Source organism: Penaeus japonicus, unplaced genomic scaffold, assembly GCF_977035675.1.
Source record: "Penaeus japonicus unplaced genomic scaffold, GWHDUDI00000001_assembly GWHDUDI00000005, whole genome shotgun sequence".
In the NCBI taxonomy this organism is placed as follows: Eukaryota; Metazoa; Arthropoda; class Malacostraca; order Decapoda; family Penaeidae; genus Penaeus; species Penaeus japonicus.
This window is the reverse complement of record NW_028234407.1, coordinates 3,379,544-3,399,543: the sequence shown is the minus strand read 5'-3', so window position 1 is coordinate 3,399,543 and position 20,000 is coordinate 3,379,544. Positions and strand designations below refer to the sequence as shown.

The window sequence follows — 20,000 nt, the reverse complement described above, 5'->3', positions numbered from 1 at the left end:
TTTTCTGTGTGTATTTCAGCCCTTTATTTTATTGTTGATATTTCATCAGGTAATGAGATTTTTTTTTTCTTCTTCTTCTTCTTTTTCTTTATCATATTTTTCAGGGAATCTTGTATGATCATATCTGAAGTGCCTATAGATATTCTCTCTTGTTTTGTTGTTATTGTATAATTAAATATATAAATATATATATATCATATAAATCTGCATGGATGTTTACCATGTTGAGCAACTTACAAGGTGTTATCTAAATAAAGATGTCTGTAGTGTTTCCTAGTGGTTTATTTTCATTTATTTCCTTTACCAAAATTGAAAAATGTGAAAAGATATAATTAAAATAAAGCTTAAATATGTTTCGCAATTGCATTAGTAAATCTCTGTTCAGAGATACATTTGTGAAGATTATGGCATAAATGTCTTAAATAGCTTAGTAAAGGATAATGATATGAATGCCAGTTTATAATATACTTATTAATGGCAAATCCATCTAAAGTTCATTACCCTTTCTGCAACATGTGTTCTTGTCATGAGTTTCAAATGTGCTTCTCTTCCAACTGTATAGATTATTAGAAAAAAAAAAAAAAAAAAAATACATAATTAGAAAAAAGAAAGAAAAAGGCACCAATTTAACACTTCCACTACAGGCGTTTCCAGAGTTGAATCACTTTAATAGAGCATTTTTCCGTTAATGGAAATTACAAGTTATTTATCCCTTCAGTTATGCTGGATTACTATACCAAATGCTAATTAGAATCACTTTGGTACATTATAGCATATCATATATTCAAATTTTCTCTCTGTAAATCTAGAAAAATGTGACACAGAAAACTGAACATTTCCAACATGCTTTTACCTCAAAAAAAAAAGGAAAAAAAAGACAAGAACTCTTGGCCCTTTCCCCATAAACCATGAAATCTGTCATACTTATTATATTCTGTTAAGGGATGAAATTGGTGTGGATCTGAGAATAAAATGAAAACTCAAAAGTTCCCATATAAATTACTATTTTTGCAGGAAAAATAAAAGATCAGTCTAGATGTCTCATATTTTCATTGACACCTTTCAATAGTCAGTGTCTCTTAATTCATTTAATCACATACGGACTATTACAATAACAATAATAATAATAAGTCCTAAGACCTTGACAAATAATTTATGGAAAGGAATATTATACACAAAAATAAAGTTCAAGGTTTGTGAATTTATATTGACCTTCAGTTTTAGGAACAATTGTGAAGTATATAAAATATATGCCATAGAACAGTGTTGCATATATATATACATATATGTACACACACATACGCACATGTGTTGAAAATGAATATATTTTATTAATATTTAGATTAACTTTTATAAATATAGCTTACTTCCTGCGCATCGTATTTGGTTACTAAAACTGGGGCTTATAAAACCGAGTATCATATATAATCTATAAAATCCATAAGACACCCACACTTTCCCTCTAGAAATTGGATAACCCACATCACTCACTACCAGCCGACAACTCTCTACTCTCAACACGAATCCATCGCACTTCTACGACGCCTTTGCAGCTTCCAAGTCTCCTTTGGCCTTCTCTGCGTCCGCCTTCATCTTCTTGTGCCATTCCTCGTTCATCTTGACGAGTGACTGCCCTTCCTTCTGCGCTTTCTTCCCTGACCAGATCATGAAGAAGCACCCTATGAGCGTTGCCAGACCCATTAACAGGTTGATTTTTATTCTTGCCTTGTTGCGGGCACGTTCCAGGGAGTCTTGGCTAGTGGAATGAGGAAAGAGGTCGAGTGATTGCATTTTTCTCGTGCATCTACATTAGAGGTTATTAGTGCTCTGTGTGTGTGTGTATGGGTGGGTGTGTGTGTATGGGTGGGTGTGGGTGTATGGGTGGGTGTGGGTGTATGGGTGGGTGTGGGTGTATGGGTGGGTATGGGTGGGGGTGGGGGTGGGGGTGGGGGTGGGGGTGGGGGTGGGGGTGGGGGGGTGGGGGTAGGGGTAGGGGTAGGAGTGGGGGTGGGTGTAGGTGTGTCTGTGTGCTTGTGTGTATGTAAGTGCATGTGCGTGTGCAGTACATATGTCAGCATACAAAATCAGTCATGTAATCAGACATATTTACATAAAATATAATTCACCTAGAAATACATAACTAAAAATACCCGCTGCAAATAATTTGACCGCAATAAGAGCACTGGGTTGGCCAACAAGCTTGGTCTTTCTCAGGTATAGCCGTAACATCCTGACAATCATTTACAAAATTGAAGAAGTTAGTATATCTATCCCTTATATCTGGATCTTGAATCTAACTTCAAAATACATAATAATATGGGAAATCTTAAGGAAAGAAGGATTAACAGGTTATTGCAGAGCGGAAAGACCCTACTATCGAACAGAAAATCATTAAATTTTTAAAACATAAACATCATCACAGACATGAGAGACTAAACATCATGTGAAAATGGCTATCCTTACAACAGTTAAACATCGTTATCTAAGGAAATGAACTAGATAAAACCTTATCGTAAATCCCAGGAAAAGAAACAAGGTATATCTTGAAAGTAACTATCCATAAAGAATAAATGAAATAACATAAATAATTACATAAAAACAACCTAAAGAAAGTCAAGGAAAGTTCATAATTAGTTATAAAAGATACAGTAAAGTGAATCAATACATCCCAATGGCCTCTACACATGCAATCTTGCATAAACTAATAAACCTCCACCATAAGCAATTCCACCTTAAATGTGGAACCAGTCTGAGCTCAATTATGCCGAAAAATATGAGGTGGTGGTTTGTTGGCCTTTGCCAGAGGAGTACAGATGGCATGGAAGCCATAGCTGTCGTGAAAGCTACTGCTGTGTCCCTATTAATTTTCGTTCTATGGTTCTTGCTGTCATCGTCATATTGTCATATATAGGAAAAAATCCATAAAGACATTTTGAATAACGTAAATACATTGCTAGGTTCCATATCAGTTCTCACGCTTTTTTTCAATAAATAACTAAACCTTTTAAAGAATAAAAGACAACCACTCTCTATCATTATTAACAAAACAAATATTCCCATTTCTTTTTTAACTCTTTCTCTCCTTCATTAGCATTATAACGATCGGCAAAACGACTCGAAAAGCCCCCTGTTCTCACCTCACAAAGTCAGGCACTTCGTCCATGGTTTTGTATTTTCCTCCCCATACCATCAAAAATTTCTCGAACTTGTTGATGCGATGATCCCTCAATCCTGCAAAGAACAAACAGAGTGAGTTCATACACATATATAAATATATAAATATATATATATATGTGTGTGTGTGTGTGTGTGTGTGTGTGTGTGTGATATATATATTTTTTTTTTTTCCTCTCTTTTTTCTTTTTTTTTCTTCTTTTTTCAATACATGTACCAATCATGTGAATTATAGGAATTAGAACGAAATAGTAAACAGAGAAAGAAAAATTAGAATATGTGTAGAAATAATTTTTGAAAATAAAAATTAAGTGTCTCTGTCTGTTTGCGTACATATGTGTATGTATGTATACACTGTCTGTGTGCAGCGTGTCCATGTGCACACTTGCATGTGCCTATGTATTTTCTAAATATAATTGTTTAAATCACCAAAGAGTAGAAAAAGAAAGCAAAATTTAATTATGATGTATTATGCAATATCAGTGTAAAATGTAATTGTAGACATGACATGTTGGTTAGCCTAGGAAACCTCAAACAGAAATTTATTCTGAAAGAATTAACATGAGACTAAAAAATATATATATATTCCTTTTGAAACCACAATATACTTCTGTGGCTTATGCTCTTACTTTTCTTATTACAGTTATTGTATCGTGATATGTATGTGAGCATTTATGCATAAGCAATGGTGTGAATTTTAACCAATAGCATAAAAAAAATTCTACAACAATTTTTTTTTTCCTTAAGCCATGGCTAATATACCACTTGTAAGCAATTCTTTTAATATAAGTCTTATTACCTTGGGTGAAAGTTTAGATGAGTTGTATTTTATAAATGATGAGGCAATAAATAGTTTGTGATAACCTAGCCTAGCTTTACTTGGGTTAGCTTGAATGCATAAATTACCTATATAAAAAACTCATTTTATCTAAGCTTCTAAGTTTCTAGTAGGAGTTATAGTCTTCATGAAAGTAAATAAAGAAAGAAAACATGAAAACAACTAATGACTATGATGTAATTAAAGATAACATGTAAACACTATCTAATAAATATGAATTTAAAACAGTCAATATCATACCAATAAAATAACATGACATAAAGACACCAATTATAAACCAGAATACTTTAGGTCAGTCACGTAAGCACAGACCGGTCTACAGACAGAAGAAAAAAAATGTATAAGTTCTTCCAACAAACCGGTTATTTATAGTAATTTCCAAATAAAATAGAGACACCATACCAATATTTCCTTTGGGAGCTGCAGGAGAAGGAGTCTCTTTCTTAACCACATCTTTGACCTCTCCTTCTGTCGAGTAAGGTCGAAGTCCTATTGAGGAACCGAAGACCCTCGAGTTCGACCTCAAGCAGGTCCTCAGAGTCGCCAAAGAACCCAAAGAAGAGGCTAAGCGAAGGGCCATTTTCACCCTATTCTCTTGTGGTATTTATCGAAAGCTGTGGTATTTCTTGGTGTGTCTACTCCTAATAAAAAGCTCCAGTGGCCATTTCTATGTGGGTTCGAAGGAGGAAGTTGAGTCTGTGAGGTTTGCTATTATCTCCCGATGGCCTGCTCGATGACGCAATAGGAAAATGGCGCCGCGGGTCTTTCAATTTAGCCTCGTTTGATCTTAACTTAATTATGAAGATACGTGTTGATTCTGATGAAAGGGGTGTTCTTTCCGTTGAAATGTGTGTAACGGTTGATACTGGGTGGTATTTGGGTATTTCCTCCAATTCGAAGTAATGGAATTATGTAACATGTCATGCACCGTCAGGCAGCGCAGTAACAGAAATAAAAATGGAATGTATGAAATGCATAGGAAACTTTAATACTAAGTATTCTTCGCATGGCATTGATATTAAACAAATTTAGTGTAACGTACTTCTCCCTTTAAGTAAAGTCCAATATAAAAACAACAAAAGAAATGTCAAAGGTATGCTTCCTCATTATGCACAATTACACTTGTCACTGCATGGTGCACTACTTTGGCTGTGCATTTCTTAGTTTGTTTTATTTAGGAGTTTGCTTTCTTTCAAAGTATTGGTTTAAGTGATGTTTAGTTTTATCAAATATATTACCATGGTGCTTTTAAAATCTATTTCGATTATGCTCTCTCTCACTCTCTCACTCTCTCTCTCTCTCTCTCTCTCTCTCTCTCTCTCTCTCTCTCTCTCTCTCTCTCTCTCTCTCCTTCTCTCTCTCCTCCTCTATCTCTCTCTTCTCCTCTCTCTCTCTCCCTCTCCTCTCCCTCTCTCTCTCCTCTCCTCCTCTCCTCTCCTCTCCCTCCCTCCCTCCCTCCCTCTCCCTCTCCCTCTCCCTCTCCCTCTCCCTCTCCCTCTCCCTCTCCCTCTCCCTCCCTCCCAATATCTTCTCACTAAAACCAATGTTATTAGATGAACCCAGTTTTCATTGCAATTGGTGTGCCTCGTTAACATTTTGTTGTTAGGAAATTGGGAACTAGTTGGTAGAATCAGAAAGCAAAACTAATGATTATAAAACTAATGAGAGTAAAATATTTGTAAAAAAAAATATATATATATCTATAGATAGACAAATAAATAGATAGATATAGATAAGCAGATAGTTATATGGGAATATATATATATATATATATATATATATATATATATATATATATGGATAGATAGATAGATATAGATATAGATAAATATAGAAATATACACTATGAGGTATCAGAATGTGGAAGGGGGGTATGGACCCCCCCCCCCCTGCTAGTAAAAACTTCCCTGACAGAGCCTGTTCTCTGGGAATTATCAAGAAACTTCTTATGTACTAGCAATTGCTTAAAGCTGTTTTAAAAAATGTCAATTGATTTTTGCATAACCTTCAACTGGATTATGGGAATATGTAAAGTCAATTCTCTCACTCTCTCTATTCTTTCACTTTCTCTATCTCTATTTATTTCTCTTTTCTCTCTCTCTCTCTCTCTCTCTCTCTCTCTTTATTTATTTAACCTCCAATGACTCTCACAAAATTTGTATAAAATCTATTAATATCTTAAAAACACAAATCTTACTATGAAATTATACACCAAAGTCAGTACATATACATAACATAGGAACAGACTATATGACATGATATAAACTGCACCTTCAAATCAATAAACAAAGACTGGAAATCAAGAAATACATGATGTCTGAGGGTTATGTAAGAAAGTATTATTACAGTGGGGTAAAGACCAGTTGTCATGCGATACAGCACTTGTTCTGCGGCCTTGAAGACAGAGAGAGAAAAATGTAGGATGAAAAATCTCCTTTAGTTTTTTTGTGTCTTATAATACCTGTGCTTATAGTGAAGATTATTATTCTCATTATCTTTATCACCATTGTTATTTTTATTGTTATTATTAGTAGTAGTATCTTTTTCTTTTTTTTTGTACAAACTATCTGTATATTTTACCTTTCCTCATGAACTTTCTATATTGTAAATAGTGATGATTTCCCTTTTGTTATTTTTATATCAATGAGAGAAAGATATTCTTACAGGCATGTAAATAGGTCTCTATATATTAGATTTTCTTTATCATTCCAAGAGGAAATATACTTTTTTTCAGAATAAATGTATAACTGTGTGGCTTTCCACAGAAAAATTAAATTTTCAATCAGAAATTCATTAACTAAAATGGCCAGATTTGAAATACCTAAATTCCTCTATTGAAAAAGATTATGGCTATATAGGGCCTATAACAAAGTATGTAACATGATGAAGTTCTGATAAATTATAAGAAGTAAATTTGGGAAATCTACAGATAACCATTTTCTGAATAAATGTAATATTACACCAGAATTATCAAGGAAAACTGCTATTAAAAGATTACTGCTTTATGTTTTGTAGTAGTTCATTTTATACGTAGCAGGAAACTAGTTCTCCCTATTTTGAATAAAAAATAAAAATAAAAAGATCTATTTAATTCAGTTCCTCTGGCACTTTACCAAATGACCTACTTATATAACCTTTACAAAATTAGATATCAAATACTTCAATTCCAAAAATACTAAGAAACAAAACAAAACAAAAAATCTTAAAAGGGGTAAATGTTACAAGTCAATAATTGAATTAATTACTTAAATAAACAGCATGTTCTATATTATGTAATTAGTCACAATAATTAGTCACGTTTAAAGATGTACTAATTACTTTGAAATTCAGTTATCATAAAAATTAAGTGTTCCAGAAAATAGGTGTGAAATAATATTACAGTAAATGGTTAAATAAAAAATACATTTTGGAAAACTCAGATTTATTATACTTATAAAATACACGATTTGGTTTATTATTGTCATAAGATTCACCTAAACACTATAGTGACTTAACACTTACTTATTCTGTGATGATATGGAGAACCTGTCTAATATCTATCAAAAAGCTTTCTTTCACTAGACTAAATATCAACACAGTATATTATTGTCAAAGTGTCATTGGTTCTGAAAGAGTATAAAACTTATCATAGGCTGAATTATCCTCTTACAAATTATCATTCATTAACTTGGACAAAATATATGTTCATTTCATCACTTATCACATAATTTCCATGCTATGGATCCATAAGTTATGGCCTATTAAAAATAACAGGCCAATAGTGTGAAGAAATAGATTCTATAATTTAGAAAATAAAATAAATTATAATTAACTCCTATTAACCACAAGTTGATTATCTTTGGCCTTTCAAACTATATCATAATCAGTGTAAGATTATAGACATACAAACATCATATTTTTCCCTATTTTCTTTTTGAAAAACTAAAGAATTATTTAAAGATGCTCGTTCACAGCCTATAGGTAGGGATACACTATATATTACTACCTTAAATATTATTTGAAAACAATAATAAGTGGCAGATTTTGAATATCTCAAAGGAAATGGATGAGAAACAAGGTGTCTGTAGAACCAGCTGGTAGTCAGGTGGTTCCATAATGAAGCACAGAGATACTTAATCCCTTGCTTAAGGATGATCCACAGAAGACTTCACATTTCTTCTGTGTCTAAGCTGCACGCAATAAAGCTTACACTAGCGATAAAATTCCCACCATGGGTCGAAGTACGAGAACTGGCATCTAGAAGACCAACCTCTCTGAAGTGGGCGAATGGTATCAAATGGATACTTATCAGGCAGATGTGGCTTTATGAAGACTATCACGAATCCCATGATAAACACACTCATGCTTCTCTTGCTTCTCCGTCTCGTGCTAATCCATTGCAAAGCGTCGTCTCTTGTCCTCCTAAATGGCCAGGTTATCACAGTACATCTTGTTGGTGGAGTTGTTAAGGAATGTCACTGCTGTAATGAGGCTTCTGTGCTGCTTGACTGGATATGTACTTTTCTCCAGTGAATATTCAGTCACTTGACAGAAAAGAATTTTAGGAAAATAATAGGGACTAAAAAATAGTTTTCCCACTGTATGACAACACCCATTAAACTGTAGACAGACCTAGTTTTGCCATTGGTTATGTTATATGGTCACACATGCAAAGCATAGATTCAAATGCTATATATAAAAAAAAAAATCTCAAGTATAACTGAGGACATTATTCCCCACTTCCTGTTCCTTAGTACCATCTGTATGGTCTACCAGAAACACTCACTCCTCCCTCTGACTTTCTGTCTTTCCTAAATTCCTCAAAACAAAAAGGAAAAACTACAGACCCAAATCCTCCACCCTTTAACTCTACCTTTCACATTAAAACAAATAATGGAAATAAATATAACAACAATATAAAAACAAAAGATATAACAACGCCAAATCAACACCGTCAAACAAGCGAGGTTCTCTCTCTACTGCTTTGCCGCCTCCCCGAGCCGAGCCTCTCTCTCCTTGGCCAGCTTTGCCTCCTCGTTCACTTTCCTGTGCCACTCAACGTTCATGTTCAGGAGAGACTGGCCCTCTCGGTGCGCCTTCTTGCCGGACCAGATCATGTAAATGCAGCCGAATAGGGTTGCAACGCCCATCCAAATGTTGATCTTGATCCTTGCTTTGTTGCGAGCACGTTCCAAGGCATCTTGGCTGTTGTAAGGAGGAAGAGAGATTGCTTTTAGCATTTGAATAAAATAAGGAGAAGTAAATTAATCCAATAGAAATTTTACCTATATTGAAAAAAGTCAAGGCAAACCAATGTGAACCTAAAAATGAAGAGAATTATCTAAAAGCATACAAGAGCCCAGGAAAGAACTTACCTCACCAAGTCTGGAACATCTGCAATACTCTTGTACTTTCCTCCCCAAACCAGCAAATACTTCTCCAGCCTATTGACAGGGTGATCTCTCAGCCCTGAAACAAAATTGTGGAAAGTTATACGATGAACAACTTTAAAATCCATCTAAAGTCCATAAGCATTTCCTCAGAGCTCTTTCCTGCACTGTTTTTTAATTAAAGTTAAAACCTTAAATTTGTAATAAAAAAAAGTAAAATCATGTTCAAATGACTTAAGAAAAGATATACCTAATGACTTGCAATAAAAGTAAATATGCAAGATATGCAATAATAGCAGCAAAAACCTCCCATGGGTCAGTGACACTAGTATTGCTAAACACACCTCCCTTTTATCAACCTAAAATAATCAAAATTCAATATGGTGTGCAAGAGGAAACTAATAAAAAAAGAAAGAAAGAAAATGTTGTGTAATATCTTCTACTCTGATTTTACATGTCGGGATATTCCTTAATATTGATTTAAAAGTGTAACAAGATACATGTCCATTGTCCAATAGTGTATGATTTAGACAAAAACTACAATGGGAGAAAACAAATATTTGACTTTTTCCTTATCTGGTTCACTCTACACACAGATGCAGATAGAGAGGCAAGGGCAGAGACAGAGACAGAGGCAGGGGCAGAAACAGAGTCAAAGAAAGAGGCAAAGACAGGAGAAGGGGGCAGGGCAAGGGCAGGGGCAGTGGCAGGGGCAAAGGCAGAGGCAAAGGCAAAGGCAGAGGCAGAGACAGAGTCAAAGAAAGAGGCAAAGGCAGGGGAAGGGGCAGGGCAAGAGCAGGGGCAAAGGCAAAGGCAAAGGCAAAGGCAGGGGAAGGGGCAGGGCAGGGCAGGGCAGGGGCAGAGGAAGGGGCAAAGGCAGGGGCAAAGGCAAAGGCAGGGGAAGGGGCAGGGCAAGGGCAAGGGCAGGGGCAAAGGCAAAGGCAAAGGCAGAGGCAAAGGCAGAGACAGAAACAGAGGTAGGGACAGAGGCAAAGAAAGAGGCAGAGGCAGGGGCAAAGGCATTGGCAGGGGCAAAGGCAGAGGCAAAAGCAGAGACAGAGGCAGGGGCAGGGGCAAAGGCAGAAACAGAGGCAGGGGCAGGGGTAATACAGAGGAAGAGGCAGAGGCAAAGGCAGAGGCAAAGGCAGGGGCAGGAGCAGAGACAGGGGCAGAGACAGAGGTAGAGACAGAGTCAGAAGCAGAAACAGACACATACACAGTCACAGACACCCAAACACACCCACCCACAAACAAACAGAGTATAAATATTATGCAACTTGATACCAGACTCAGAGGTCTCACTAATCCTTTAAGACTGGGACTGAGTATATAAAAAAAAATGCAAGAATGCTAATCCTAAGGTCAATGTTCTTGACAAAGACAGATACAGTGGCTGATTCTGTTTATTTGCTTAGAAAAAGGAGTTTATAAAGCTGTCACTTCACACACAAATCATACAGATAAACATTTTCAATTGCTTATATGTGCACTATTTATGTATACTGATATCTACCTAAAATTATCTGTAAACAAGTAAATGCAAGTATATACTTATCAATTCATTAAAAAAAACAAAATCATTCTCATTTATCAACTGCCAGTCAATAACCTGTAAATTTGAAGACTTCCTGTGATAACAACCAACGGTGATTAAAAAAAAAAAAAAAAAAAACAGGCTCATGCAATTGCAAAACTTGAATACTGGGGAAATTACTAACCATTTAACAATGTAGAGCTTATATTCCCCTTCCTTGAGATTCACTTTGCTTAGAAACAAATAAAGAAATGAAAAAAATAGAGATATAAATATGGTCTAGGAGTAATCTCACTTGAAAGGAAGTTGATATCAAGTTCTAAAGATGAATAGTATGATTTTCCTGCACAAAGCCACATGAAAAGCCAATGCAACTTGAAAAATCTGCAATTACCCGAGAGATTCAAACAAGGCACATTATAATGACAATCCTTAGTCCATTATAACTTCAGGATCACCAACAACCAAACACTTCTTCGCCAAACTCACAGCAAAGTGAATGCCACTCACCCAATTTCCCGGCTGGCATAGCTCTGCCAGACACACCCGCAGTGGCAGGAGCAGCCTGGATGATGTCTTTAAGCTTGTCCTCTGTGCTGTGGGTCTTCCGGGCTGGAACCGCAAGAATTCTTGGACTTGTGGCCAAGACCGAAGACCTCAACGCCGGCAGCTTCCCAAGAGTCCCTCGCAACGCCATCATGTTTCACTCTCACTGTTCTGCTTCGAATACCTTTCTTCTCGAGCTCCCGAGTGTGAATGCGGGGCTGGTGTGTGCTCCCACCCCGAGCAAGGATCCCCCTCGCCCGCCATCCTCTGACATCTGGCACGTCCGAGTCTCTGGGTCACAGGAATTACAGTTCTCGGCTTGTCGTTGGTGGGAGCCACGCCCCCTGTCTGTAACGTTGGCTTTACTCTGGATTCCTCGACTCTCTTTTCTTTATTTCAAGCCATGTATCAGCTTGATTTACTAATTGAAACGATCCAAATCGCACTCTCAGTGACTCTGAAAAAATCAAGTGCAAGGCGACAAAAGGATGAGTCATGTGCTTCTGCGAACTTGGGCCGAGCAACATGTGTGACGACAAAAACAATAACAAAACCACGTGCGTTTGTTTATTCGGGACAATGAAGGGTGATTGGTAGTATGGCGGAGTTGATGCTTGCAATAAAACGCACGTTTTATTGCACTGTTCTATATATTCACATGTTTGTATACGAATATGCAAGCAAACGAGAACATTGGACAACATTTTTCCATAAATGTTTATGTAAATGTAAATAAACGGTGTATCTGTATATGCACATGCACTCAAAAATATACAAATACAGATAGATAAATAAATTCAATGCAGTTCTGCAGATATAAAAGTTTGGCTGGACCTCTCAAGCACCACACACACACATGCACGCACAAACTTTCTCCCATGCGCATCATGAAATGCACACGTGAACAGTCCGTGTCACTCACTCTCTCTCTCTCTCTCTCTCTCCGTCTCTTTCTCTCTCTCTCTCTCTCCGTCTCTTTCTCTCTCTCTCTCTCTCTCTCTCTCTCTCTCTCTCTCTCTCTCTCTCTCTCTCTCTCTCTCTCTCTCTCTCTCTCTCTCTCTCTCTCTCTCTCTCTCTCTCTCCTCTCTTTCTCTCTCTCTCTCTCTCTCTCTCTCTCTCTCTCTCTCTCTCTCTCTCTCTTTCTCTCTCTCTCTCTCCTCTCTTTCTCTCTCTCTCTCTCTCTCTCTCTCTCTCTCTCTCTCCTCTCTCTCCTCTCTCTCTCTCTCTCTCTCTCTCTCTCTCTCTCTCTCTCTCTCTCTCTCTCTCTCTCTCTCTCTCTCTCTCTCTCTCTCTCTCTCTCTCTCTCTCTCTCTCTCTCTCTCTCTCTCTCTCTCTCTCTCTCTCTCTCTCTCTCTCTCTCTCTCTCTCTCTCTCTCTCTCTCTCTCTCTCAATCTCGCTTTGAATGCAACAATGAATAACTAGACATATCAGCTGTTAAGTATATTCAGATGCAGTGATTTTCTGTCTTTATCAGCGAGTGAGTCTTTAAACAAATATTTACACTTTCACAGAAACTTTTCCTGGAAGAAAATCGAGCAAGTTCCCAGCCCTGCCAAATGCATGAACATGTCTTCACCTAGTTTGCTATTTCCCAAAACTCTTGCTAGAATATGTTGTATATTTGCATTTGCTCTCTCTCATTCTCACTCTCACTCTCTCTCTCTCTCTCTCTCTCTCTCTCTCTCTCTCTCTCTCTCTCTCTCTCTCACTCTCTCCCACCCCATACTCTCTTTCACTCTCTCTCTCTCCAACCCCAGTTCTCTCTCTCTCTCTCTCTCTCTCTGTTTTTCTCTGTCTCGGTCTCTTTCTCTGACTTTGTTTCTGCCGCTCCCTCTTACGCGCACGTACGAACGCACGCACACACACACACATACACACAAACATACACACACACACATACACACAAACATACACACACACACACACACACGAGTAAAGACCAGTTCTTATTTGATACAGGATTCGCGTGACACCCTGCAAAACAGCGAAATTAAGAATATACATATTCTATGAAAAAAACAAAAAACATGAAGTATTATACCGTATATCATACAGTGTATATACTGCAACACTTATGCGAAGGAGCAAGATAATCATTGCAAATGAATAAGATGTTTTTTTTTGTTTTTATTCTATCAACTGGACTTAACTGTTGTAACTCGTACTTTCAAAATATATGACGCTTATCAATTTTGTTAAAAACACTCTGATATGAGGACTTTAAGATTATTTTTTACTTCAATTTGTAGAATTGTTTGATCGAATAAATCATTGTAAATTGTTCTGTATTATATAACTGTAAAGTCACATTTATAGTTTCCCATATAAATTATACATAAAAGAATATCAAGAGGCAGTTAGTTATTCACGAAAAAGGTGAATAACAGATAAGAGAAAATAAGGTTGTAGAAAGAAACTAAACTGAAAAATCATCTTTATTATACTTATAAAATACATGATATGGTTTATTATTGTCATGAGTTTCACCTTAAGAAAATACATGTTATAACATGAAAAAGCTGTCTATTTTCCTTTACAAAGCTGTCTCTTATTTAATAGTTTTTTTAAAGATAATAACGTTGGATAACACACACATATATACCTATATATATATATATATATATATATATATATATATATATATATATATATATATATATATATAACCATCGTCTATAACTCATTGGACTGAATTAACACGAGTAGAAAATTCCCTCCAGAGTTAATTATTAATTTTCTAAGTTCCATTATTGAACATAAATTAGATGTCACGTTTTCCTTGCGTTTCCATAAGGTATAACTTATCTAAAAAGACAGGCTAATTACGTTATGAAATACGTTCAACTTATTCTAGAGGTCCTTGACATACAGGGCAACAGTTCAAGAGTCAGTAATTATGTGGGAAACTTTGCTCAACTCGGCAAAACCACAAATACATTTAAAAAAGGAAAAAAAAAAACATATATAAATAAAGTCAAAAGGCACATAAAATACCGACTTATTAAACTCAAGTTACTTCTCTTGAGCTCGGTCCTTTTAAACTACACTACACAAACTATGTCAAGTTTGTGCGTATACACAAACATAATTCTCATTTCCATTTCTTTGAGAAATAAAGAATAATTAAAAGAACACACACGATTTCACAGCCTACGAGAGGGAATAGAGTAAACATCACTATCGTAAATACTGTATAAATGGGACAGTCCAGATTTGTAATTTCTCGAAGGAGGCGGAAAATGGCGGTTATAAAGTCAGCTGACTTGAAGGTGAAGATGCTCAATACCAGTTGTCAACTAGACAGAACACTTTTTATCCCCAACTAACGATGATCAACAGAAAACACACTTAGACACATTTCTTCTGTGTCTAAGCTGCACGCAACAAAGCTTACACTAGCGATAAAATTCCCACCATGGGTCGAAGTGCGAGAACCGGCATCTGGAAGACCAACCTCTCTGAAGTGGGCGAGTGGTATCAAATGGATACTTATCAGGCAGATGTGGCTTTATGAAGGCTATCTCGAATCCCATGATAAACACACTCATGCTTCTCCGTCTCGTGCTAATCCACTGCCAAGCATCATTTCTTGTCCTCCTAAATGGCCAGGTTATCACAGTACATCTCGCTGTGGGACTTGTTAAGGAATGTCACCGCTGTAATGAGGCTTCTGGGTAGTTTTCCTCCGATTAATATCCATAGACGGAATTTTAATTAAAAGAATCGATATTAATTTTTTTTCTTCTGAATTACAGCTGTGGACAGACCTAGTTTTGCCATCGGTTATGTCATGGTACTGTACAGTGTACACGTGAAGCTTGTTTTTTGAAACTTCAAAAGTTTTGAAGTTTCTAAAATTATTCATGAAATAAACACCTTTCCCTATTACTGAAAAGTGCTATCTGTAGAGTATTCCAGAAAAAAAGATAAGTATTTCCAATCCTTTCTGCCTTTTTTCCCCCCCACTCCTCCAGCAACCAGAACAAAACAAACACCCGCTCTCCAACTTTGCCTCTCAAAACACTACCAAAATCAGCGAAAGAAACACAACAGTCCCACCAGCCAGTAAAAACAAAAACAAAAGCACATCATCAGCATCACCGAGATTCCCCTCCTACAATTCCGCCAAATCTCCGAGCCGAGCCTTTCTCTCCTTCGCCAGCCTCGCTTCCTCGTTCACTTTCCTGTGCCATTCCACGTTCATCGCCAGAAGGGACTGGCCTTCACGATGGGCCTTCTTGCCGGACCAGATCATGTACATGCAGCCGAATAGGGTTGCAACGGCCATCCAAATGTTGATCTTGATTCTTGCTATGTTGCGGGCGCGTTCCAGGGCATCTTGGCTGTTGGACGAGAGAAAAAAGAAGAGATTAGTTTTAAACATCTTCCTTCCAAAGGATAAATAAATCCAACCCAACTAACCGAATCAATCCCATATATTTTTTTAAGAACTCGATCCAAATGCTAAAGAAAAAATCAATCCCCCTTTTTTTAAGAACTCGATCCAAATGCTAAAGAAAAAATCAATCCCCCTTTTTTTAAGAACTCGATCCAAATGCTAAAGAAAAAATCAATCCCCCTTTTTTTAAGAACTCGATCCAAATGCTAAAGAAAAAATCAATCCCCCTTTTTTTAAGAACTCGATCCAAATGCTAAAGAAAAAATCAATCCTCCTTTTTTTAAGAACTCGATCTAAATGCTAAAGAAAAAATCAATCCCCCTTTTTTTAAAGAACTCGATCCAAATGCTAAAGAAAAAATCAATCCCCCTTTTTTTAAGAACTCGATCCAAATGCTAAAGAAAAAATCAATCCTCCTTTTTTTAAGAACTCGATCTAAATGCTAAAGAAAAAATCAATCCCCCTTTTTTTAAGAACTCGATCCAAATGCTAAAGAAAAAATCAATCCTTTTTTTAAGAACTCGATCTAAATGCTAAAGAAAAAATCAATCCCCCTTTTTTTAAAGAACTCGATCCAAATGCTAAAGAAAAAATCAATCCCCCTTTTTTTAAAGAACTCGATCCAAATGCTAAAGAAAAAATCAATCCCATTTTTTTAAAGAACTCGATCCAAATGCTAAAAGGAAAACTCACCTCACTAAGTCAGGAACATCAGCCACGCTTTTGTACTTTCCCGCCCAAACCAGCAAATACTTTTCCAGTCTGTTGATGTGGTGATCTCTCAATCCTGGAACATAAAGATAAGGGGATTAAACTTTTGGTGATAACAAAAGGACATTTCCTTCTGATAAAAAAAAGAAGTCGGATCAGATATTCCAATGACAAATGATGAAAGAAATTGATTTAGATCATGTGGAAGTGCATGCAACACACAGATAACAATCAAGTTGCAAAATAGGTCAATGAAATTAGAATTGCTAAATGCGTGACTAATCACATTGCCTTCCTAAAACAATTAAAGTTCAGTATACACACACACAAAAACTATAAAAAAATGTATATATTGTACAAACTCATCTACTTTGATGTTGTTTATCAGAATAGGCTTTCATAGTTTATCAATGTGTAAGATATGTTAATTTTCGGACACTTTCTTTGTTTATCTCATATATATATATATATATATATATATATATATATATATATATATATATATATATATATATATATATGTGTGTGTGTGTGTGTGTGTGTGTGTGTGTGTGCGTGTGCGTGTGCATGTGCATGTGCGTGTGCATGTGCGTGTGCGTGTGCAATGTGCGTGTGCGTGTGCATGTGCCTGTGCGTGTGCGTGCGTGTGCGTGTGTGCATGTCCAAGGCATATAACCGCATACTATCACTGCGATTCCGTTACATGCCTATGTATGCACCCACACACACACACACATAAACACACAGTATAAATATGATGCAGAACACACACAATGGTTACACTATAAAACTAGATAGCAAATGCAGAAGCTTCACAAATCATCTCAGAAACCTAGGCTGGCCAAATAATGATACACACACACAATAATTTCCGTTGCATTGAACAAATATTAATATATGTATCAATCAGATTAAATTGTCTTTGCTTAAACATACATACATACATAGATACACACATACGTATACACACATATACATTCATACATACATAGATGCATGTATAGATGCATACCTTCACACAAACACTCACAAACATATATATATATATATATATATATATATATATATATATATATATATATATATATATATATATATATACATATACATATGTATATATGTATGTATGTATGTATGTATGTATATATAAATAAATATATATATATATATATATATATATATATATATATATATATATTTAGCATTGTCTGCATAAGATCTCACAATCTCAAAGTTAGTGACACTGGCTACCTAACAAGTATGACTCAGAGTGACAAAGGGAATGATACTCACCAAGCTTCCCAATAGGAATGGCACTGCCACACACAGCCGCAGTAGCAGGGGCTACCTGGATGATGTCTTTGAGTCTATCCTCTGTGCTGTGGGTCTTCCGGGCTGGAACCGCAAGAATTCTTGGACTTGTGGTCAAGACCGAAGAAGACCTCAACGCCGCAGGCAGTTTTCCAAGAGTCCCTCGCAACGCCATGTTTTACTCACTGTTCTGCTTCGAATACCTTTCCTCTTGAGCTCACACGAGTGAATGCTTCGTCGCTCCGTTCCCAGCCTGAGGAAGGATTGCCTCGCTCGCCAGCCTCTGACATTTGGCACGTACACGACTGGGTCATGGGGGAGGGAGGGAAGGAGGGAAAGGGAGGGAGAGGAGGGGGGAAATCACAGCCTGTGTTCTTGGCTCTGGGAAGCCACGCCTTCTCGAAGGTAGGTGGGTGGGTGCGTGCGTGCGTGCGTGCGTGCGTGCCATCGTGCCTGCTTGCCTGCGTGCGCCGCGCTTTTTCCCGGGAAACGTTTACGCTACTTTGGATGGCTTCGCTGCGAGTTGAGTTTTGCGCTTCGTTTTTGTTTTTGTTTTTCGAACGAACTGCTGTCTTTGTGTGATTTCTGTTTAGCGATCAGGGATAGAATTTTCAAAAAAGTGTTGAGAAATAAATATGTAAGATGAAGTAAAAACGAGTTGCGTCTCGAAGAAAGGGCAAAGCAACATCTGCAACGACAGAGACAATAACAAAGCCACGTGCTTTTGTTTATATAGGTCATCGGAAGGGGGACTGATTGGCAGAGATATTGACGTGCATTCAGATGCACATGTACGCACTCGAGTGAACATATTGTTTTGTAAACAACACACACACACACACACACACACACACACACACACACACACACACACACACACACACACACACACACACACACACACACACATATATATATATATATATATATATATATATATATATATATATATATACAAATACATAAATAAACATAAGGCATTCACTGCCTCTATCTCGACCTCCTTTCAATCACGTACTTTCTCCCACGCGAGCCAAAACACACACACGTGAACAGCGAATGAAAAACAAAAGGTAATTGAATGAAATAGTGTGAAAATCTATGACGGTTCCATGCTTCCATTGTGCTTGTGAATGCAAGCAAGTGAACAAAACATTGCAGACATTTCAAATGTGAGTGTGTGTGGGTGCGGGCGTGCGTGCGTGCGTGCGTGCGTGCGCGTGTGTGTGTGTGTGTGTGTGTGTGTGTGTGTGTGTGTGTGTGTGTGTGTGTGTGTGTGTGTGTGTGTGTGTGTGTGTGTGTGTGTGTGTGTGTGTGTGTGTGTGTGTGTGTGTGTGTATGTGCGTGTGCGTGTGTGTGTGTGTGTGTGTGTGTGCGTGTGTGTGTGTGCACGTACCATCTATCTCCCTCGCTTTCAGTTCATGATATACACCACGTAGTTTGACGCGCAGTCTACCAATCTTCGAACATGTCCATGAAAATAACAAGCGGCCAGCGTCATGTTCTTTAAATTGGCGTTACGGTAAGAGTCAGAGTCGCGCAGCTGTTATTTTCATTCTCATTCATTATTCCTCTTTACGTTGCCCAATACAGAGGGAGCATATGTACACGAACGAGCCCATGTGGAAAAAATGAGTTGAAATAAAGAAACAAAAGCATGATGGAAGATATAAACACAAAAAAGACGCAGCTTGCTAAAGGCGGGAAAATGTCTCTCTCTCTCTCTTCCTTCCTCCCTCCCTCCCTCTCTCTCTCTTTCTCCCTCTCTCTCTCTCCCTCTCTCTCTTTCTCTCTCTCACTCTCAGTCACTCTCTCTCTCTCTCTCCCTCCCTCTCTCTTCCTCCCTCCCTCCCTCCCTCTCTCTCTTTTCCTCCCTCCCCCTCTCTCTTTCTCTCTCCCTCCCCCTCTCTCTCTCTCGCTCTCACTCTCAGTCACTCACTCTCTCTCCCTCCCTCTCTCTCTCCAGCGCCATCTACGTTGACTCACGCACGCATGCACGCACACGCACACAAACACCGCAAGCAATACAATACGGCTGTCTCGTGTGACATCGCTTCTCAAAACTCTCGACCACCCCCCTCCCCCCCTCTCATGCATAAACTGCCAGGTCATATCTG

The 20,000-nt window shown here is 37.5% G+C and overlaps 4 protein-coding genes across 4 annotated transcripts in view; 1 reads left to right on the top strand and 3 right to left on the bottom strand.

The window, feature by feature from the left end:
* The window catches only part of LOC122265653 (5-oxoprolinase), a 30,356-nt gene extending 30,085 nt beyond the window's left edge, over positions 1-271 (top strand). Inside the window, exon 25 of the mRNA XM_086536812.1 lies at positions 1-271. This exon is cut by the window's left edge and continues 2,594 nt beyond it. The gene's annotated coding sequence lies outside the window, so the exon portion shown is untranslated.
* A 762-nt stretch (positions 272-1,033) lies between these two features.
* LOC122265655 (UPF0389 protein CG9231) lies at positions 1,034-4,766 on the bottom strand. The gene is made up of 3 exons (XM_043035048.2): positions 4,415-4,766; positions 3,138-3,231; positions 1,034-1,756 (listed from the first exon to the last, which is right to left on the bottom strand). The coding sequence occupies exons 1-3, from the start codon at positions 4,590-4,592 to the stop codon at positions 1,537-1,539; spliced, it is 492 nt and encodes a 163-aa protein (XP_042890982.2). The 5' UTR covers positions 4,593-4,766; the 3' UTR covers positions 1,034-1,536.
* A 2,650-nt stretch (positions 4,767-7,416) lies between these two features.
* Positions 7,417-11,918, bottom strand: LOC122261689 (UPF0389 protein CG9231). The gene is made up of 3 exons (XM_043029452.2): positions 11,426-11,918; positions 9,367-9,460; positions 7,417-9,196 (listed from the first exon to the last, which is right to left on the bottom strand). The coding sequence occupies exons 1-3, from the start codon at positions 11,613-11,615 to the stop codon at positions 8,968-8,970; spliced, it is 513 nt and encodes a 170-aa protein (XP_042885386.2). The 5' UTR covers positions 11,616-11,918; the 3' UTR covers positions 7,417-8,967.
* Positions 11,919-13,884: 1,966 nt separating this feature from the next.
* LOC122265651 (UPF0389 protein CG9231-like) lies at positions 13,885-18,132 on the bottom strand. The gene is made up of 3 exons (XM_043035046.2): positions 17,866-18,132; positions 16,555-16,648; positions 13,885-15,805 (listed from the first exon to the last, which is right to left on the bottom strand). The coding sequence occupies exons 1-3, from the start codon at positions 18,056-18,058 to the stop codon at positions 15,577-15,579; spliced, it is 516 nt and encodes a 171-aa protein (XP_042890980.2). The 5' UTR covers positions 18,059-18,132; the 3' UTR covers positions 13,885-15,576.
* Between the last annotated feature and the right edge of the window lie 1,868 nt (positions 18,133-20,000).